The sequence below is a fragment of the Falco biarmicus genome, chromosome 2, assembly GCF_023638135.1.
Source record: "Falco biarmicus isolate bFalBia1 chromosome 2, bFalBia1.pri, whole genome shotgun sequence".
NCBI lineage: Eukaryota > Metazoa > Chordata > Aves > Falconiformes > Falconidae > Falco > Falco biarmicus.
The window spans coordinates 23,197,341-23,202,585 of NC_079289.1; the positions used below are offsets into that span (position 1 = coordinate 23,197,341).

General features: G+C 61.8%; 1 protein-coding gene across 1 annotated transcript; it reads left to right on the plus strand.

The window, feature by feature from the left end:
* The first annotated feature begins 667 nt into the window (after positions 1-667).
* On the plus strand, positions 668-4,841 carry PDX1 (pancreatic and duodenal homeobox 1). The gene is made up of 2 exons (XM_056329209.1): positions 668-1,075; positions 4,123-4,841. Exons 1-2 carry the CDS (start codon positions 679-681, stop codon positions 4,509-4,511), a joined length of 786 nt encoding a protein of 261 aa, XP_056185184.1. The 5' UTR covers positions 668-678; the 3' UTR covers positions 4,512-4,841.
* Positions 4,842-5,245: the final 404 nt, after the last annotated feature.

A 5,245-nucleotide genomic window follows, 5' to 3' on the forward strand; every position in this document is an offset into this window, starting at 1 on the left:
GCAGAAAGCCGACCCTCCTTGCCTGCTCCCAGGGCTCGGGCACGCGGGTCCCCCCGAGGGGGCGGCCCCCTGGCGCACCATGTCCGTCTGCGAACACCCGCATCCCTGGCCGAGGTGCCCCCGCAGCCAAAAGTGCCCCGATGTCAAACCCCTCCAGAAGCCGTGTCCCCCTCTCTGCCCGCCCCGCCCCCCCCCCCCCCCGCCCCAAAGGTTTTCCTCTCCGGGCCGTTGCCAAGGCGGGGGGCTGGGGGATGAGCAGCCCGCGGGCAAGCGGGGCGGGAAGCTAAAAAGCGGGTTTAGGGGCCATCCCTCCCGCAGAGCCCGGCACGTCGGGGCAATCCCCCCACCGCCCTGCCCGGCCCCTCAGCCCCTCTCCTCGGGGCTCCTGGCCCAAAAGCAGGGAGCGGCACCCCTTGGCAGGGTCGGGGGGGTCCAGGTCCTGCCCGGCTAAGGCGAACGGGGTCGCGGGGCCGGGGCCACCCCGGGTGGCGCCTTACGGGTCGCGCCCCGCCCAGGAGGGCCGAGGGAGGTCTCACGTGGGGGAGCGGCGCCTATGGGGAGGCGGCGGGGCACGGCGGGGAGGCGAGCTGTCAAAGCGGCATCCCGGGCGCCGGGAGCGGGAGCAGCCCTATGTGTCCCTAAGTTGGAAGACCCCACCCCACCCCGGCCCTGCTCGCCATGAACACCGACGAGCAGTATTACGCCTCGGCGCAGCTCTACAAGGAGTCGTGTGCGTTTCAGAGAGCCCAGGCGCAGGATTACAACCCCAGCCCCCCCGCCTGCCTGTACATGGGCAGGCAGCAGCAGGCTCCTTACCCCAGCGCCTTAGGGGCTCTCGAGCAAGGCAGCCCGCCAGACATTTCACCTTACGAGGTGCCCCCCATCACGGAGGATGCCGGGGTCTCCCACCTTCATCACCATCACCACCACCACCCTCATCTTCCTCCTCCCCACCAAGACACGCTGCCTTTCGCAGACGGGGCGGACACGGGGGCGATAGAGGAGCCCCGAGCGCAGGTGCCTTTCGCCTGGATGAAGTCCACCAAATCGCACGCCTGGAAGGGACAGTGGACCGGTAAGCCCCGCCGCCTCCCTCTGCCTCTGCCCCGCCGCTGCTTTCTCCACCGGCGGTCAGGAGCCCTCCCCTGCACCGGTCCTGCTCCCGCCGCTCGGCTGTAGCGTGGAGGGGTCCTGGAGGGTCGCTGCCCCGGGCCGCTCCTTCCCAGCCCCTCAAAGACCCACTGCTGTGGAGCTGCTACCGTCGGGTTGAACGCTGGGGTGGGAGCCGGCCCTCCGGTCCCCGACGGCGGGCTCGCCACTCCCCGCGCTGCCCAAGCCCTGAGCAACAATTAACGAATTAATTTTCACCAATTAACTAATGGTCGCCAAGTCGGGGCGAGGTGCAAACGCCTGCCGGGCGCGGCTGCCTCGCCGAGCAGGGGGTGGCCGCTCCGCCGGCGCGGTGGGCTCCCCGCGGGGGTCCGCGCAGGGCGAGGCGGGGGGCGCGGAGACCCCGGCGAGGTGGAGCGGGGGGAGGCGGCAGGCAGGGCTACAGGGGCAGGGCACGGCACCAGGTACCCGCCGAACAGCACCCGGTACCCCGAGGCAGCCGAACAGCCCCTCTCCGCTGTCTCTCGGCTCTCCCCGGTGCCCGGGGTGCAGAGCCCCTCTCCCCTTCTGGCCCCTCATTCCCACCCCCTCCTGCTTCCCGGTGGGTTTTAGCCGTAAGTGCACCTTCTCGAGTGAAAACCCAGGGCAGGGGAAACAATGCACAAACGAAACAGAGCTGCCAGCGAGGGGAAGAAACTCTATCTGGGCAAAAAGTTCCGCTGCCCAACAATATTTCTGTCTCTGCCTGCACAATGTTATCGTGTCCTGCGCCTTTGTCACGCCTATACGGCAAATATTATACCAATGGCTTTGTTCAAATAGACAGTTGAAAAAAGGACCGGAGTATTAAAATCACCGCGAAATAGTTTGGGAATTGCACGGAGCAGACGGAGGGGGAAGGCAGGACAGGCGGCGGTGCACGGTCCCCGCGGAGGCGCAGCCGCCGGGAAGGGGAGAGGAGCGCTGCCCCACGCCGCGGGCCCGGCGGCAAACTGAGCCGGAGGGGTGGGCGTGAGTGGGGGGAAAATCAAATCCTTTTCCTTGGGTTGAATAAATTCTGGGAATAAAAAAAGTAAAAGAGAGAAAGGAAAAAAAAAAAAAAAGAAAGAAAAAAAAAGAAGTTAAAGCCAAACTCTAGAACTACCTTTTTTTTTTTCTTCTCTGTCTCCTGTACCCGAGGAATGACAAAACCATCAGCAAAACGAAACTTTTCCCGTAAAGGCCGAAAACTCTTCCCAGTTCTTCCCAGCTCTGCCGGGAGGTCCAGGCGAGGGCCGTGCAGCAGGTGACACGGTGCGTGTCACCGGGCTGCTGCTACCGCGGGTGCGCTGTGCGCGCCCGCGCAGCGAGAGGGGCGCAGCGGTATACATTGCAAACGGTACCGCCTCAGGTTTCATTTTGCATGGAAACCCTTGGGATTTAGGCGTCCGTGGATGCTGCGGGGCTTCGCGTTGTTACCGCCAGGGAAAGGCGCCCAGAGAGGCCGCGGCCGAGCCCGGCCCGGTGCCACCCGCCGTGCCCGGCTGCGGGGGTCGCCGTGCCCGGGGGCTACTGGCCGGCTGCGGGCGCTCGCCCGTCCCGCGGGCCTCCCACCAGCCCCGGCTGCTCCGCCCGCCCGGTAGCACTTGTTTACTCCACCATAACAGAACAACTTTTTCACATCCGTACAGAAACATACCTGTATATACATAGGTTTATACTTGCAAACTTTTTTATGCATATACATGTCTTTTAATATATATTTTAATACATATACACATCGGTGTATCTACATAGGTTTGTATTTATAAACATTTTAATGTATCCATGTATTTTAATATATATTTAAATATATATATATACACACACACAAGTTTATATACATAGGTTTGTATTTATAAACATTATATATATATAAAATCATGGGAATCGGTAGATGAGAGGCGGGAAAGCCCGCGTAGCACCCTTCAAATGGCTGTTTCAACCTGGCTGTTCCAACCACCGCTCCCTGCGGATGGTGCCGCCACCGAACCCGTACCCAGCCGGGCTCCCGGCGCTGCCAGCAGCAGCCGTGGGTTCCAGCGCCCACCCCAGCCCCCTCGCTGCCCCGCCGGTGCCACCCGCGCCCCTGTACCCACGCAGGACGGCAGCTGGGAATGGCGATCCCGACGCTGTTTCCGAGAATGACAAACCCAAGGTCCCACCAACCTGGCGGAACGCAGGGGCTGCGCTTCCGGCCCCGGGGGTCCCGGCGGCCGCGAAAGGGCCCAAGCCTCCGCGAGCCCAGGGCTGCAGGGTGGCGATATCCCGGGAGAAACACCCTAAATCCTGTTCCACTAGGCTTCCCCCCAGCTTTTGGCGGCCTGTGCCGCCGGGTGCCCGCGGCAAGGCCTCGTCGGGGAGAGCCGCCCGCCGTGCCCGGCGCTCCTCGCCGCGCCCCCCGTGGGACCTCGCCGGACCCGCTGCCGGGCTGGCTTCTCCAATGGGTCTTTTACTGGAGAGGTGAGATTTTTTTAAAATTACTTTTTGGCTTTAATTCTGTTTTTTGGTTGCTTGTGCGTGTGTTAGCACACAGAGAACTAATTTTTTTAAATTATTGTTTTGGCTTGAGGTTTCTTTTGTTTTCTAGTTTTTTTCCTTTTTTTCCCTTTTTTTTTTTTTTCTTTTTTTCTTTTTTTTTTTTTTTTTTACACGAATCTGAGCAATTGCCAGGCCCTGGACCCAGGAGTCATTCGGAGCTTTCGGTGACACTCGACCAGTGGCTCTTGAGCATCTCTCCCGGCTCGAGGGATGGCGCTTCCCTGAAAGCTTCGACCAAATTGTTTAAAAGACAAAAATGAATTATTATAGCGTAAAATGGCAGCAGTCGTGACTGCCGCCACCAGCAACGTCTCACTCCGAGGCCACCCCCTCGCCCCGCTTGCTTACCCCCGCGTGTCCTCTGCACCGCGCAGGGGTGCGGGGACATGCCTCCCCCCCCGCAGCCCGAGGGGGCGGCCGGGCGGGCCGGGGCTGACTCTCCCTTCTCTCCAGGGGGGTCCTACGTGGTGGAGCCCGAGGAGAACAAGCGGACGAGGACAGCGTACACCCGGGCGCAGCTGCTGGAGCTGGAAAAGGAGTTTCTCTTTAACAAGTACATCTCCAGGCCGCGGCGGGTGGAGCTGGCTGTCATGTTGAACTTGACCGAGAGGCACATCAAGATCTGGTTCCAGAACCGGCGGATGAAATGGAAGAAGGAAGAAGACAAAAAGCGAGGGGCGGGCAACAGCAATGTCCCCGAGCAAGACTGTGTGGTGTCCTCCGGGGAGCTCCAGGGCAAGGAGGATCTGCAGCCATGCCCGCCTGGGAACCTGCCCTCGGGGGCTTCCAGGGACCTGCTCGCCCCCAGCCTCGCCCCCAGAAGGCAGCAGGACTCTCGGTGAGCCGCGGGGAGCCCCACGCCCCGGGCCGAGGAAGAGGACGGGACCGGGGAGAGAGCCGAGGGGCTGGCGCCGGCCTCCCGCCTCCGTGCCGTGCCGTGCCCGACCCTCGCTCGCCTTCCCCTTGGGAAACTCGGTGCCACCGCTCCGAAACTCCCGTACCGCAAAAATTACACGAAAGGTGTTCAGGCCCCGCCAAGCGAGGCTCGCTGCGGGCCGCAGGGCACCTCTCCCGCTCTCCCCGGGCACCCCGCGCCGCTGCCGACACTACGGGGCAGCTTCCCCCGGGGAAGGCGGGTGTCGGGCGACCACCGACGGTGTGTGCAGCCCTGGGTACACAGAGCCGTCTGGACACCGAAGGAGAAGCGAGTGCACGCCGCCTTACCGCTGACGGCCGCCTCGCCGGGGTGCGGGTCCCACCGTGCCCAGCGCGACACAAGCGCGGACGCGGAACCCAGCGCCCCAGACCGCCCCGAGGCTGACACCCCGCCGGCCCCGTCCCTTCTAGGCCCTTCTGTAGGCTCTACCGAAGGCTGCCCCAGGACTACTTACTCACGTCTTTGGAAACTGGAACCTGGTTTATTTCCTTTTCTTTTGCCTTTGGGAAAAAAAAAAAAGAAAAAAAAAGGAAAAAAAAAGAAAAAAAGGAAAAAAAAAAAAGAAAAAAACCCAAACTAAAACAAAACAAAAGAGCCCGAGTGTCCTGCGGGCAGGATTTGTGTCCCCCGATAACCGGC

Coding starts and splice junctions, on each gene's coding strand:
- PDX1 (XM_056329209.1), top strand. CDS start 679: ATGAACACCGACGAGCAGTATTACGCCTCGGCGCAGCTCTACAAGGAG. Junction 1,076..4,122: donor CTGGAAGGGACAGTGGACCG/GTAAGCCCCGCC, acceptor CCTTCTCTCCAG/GGGGGTCCTACGTGGTGGAG.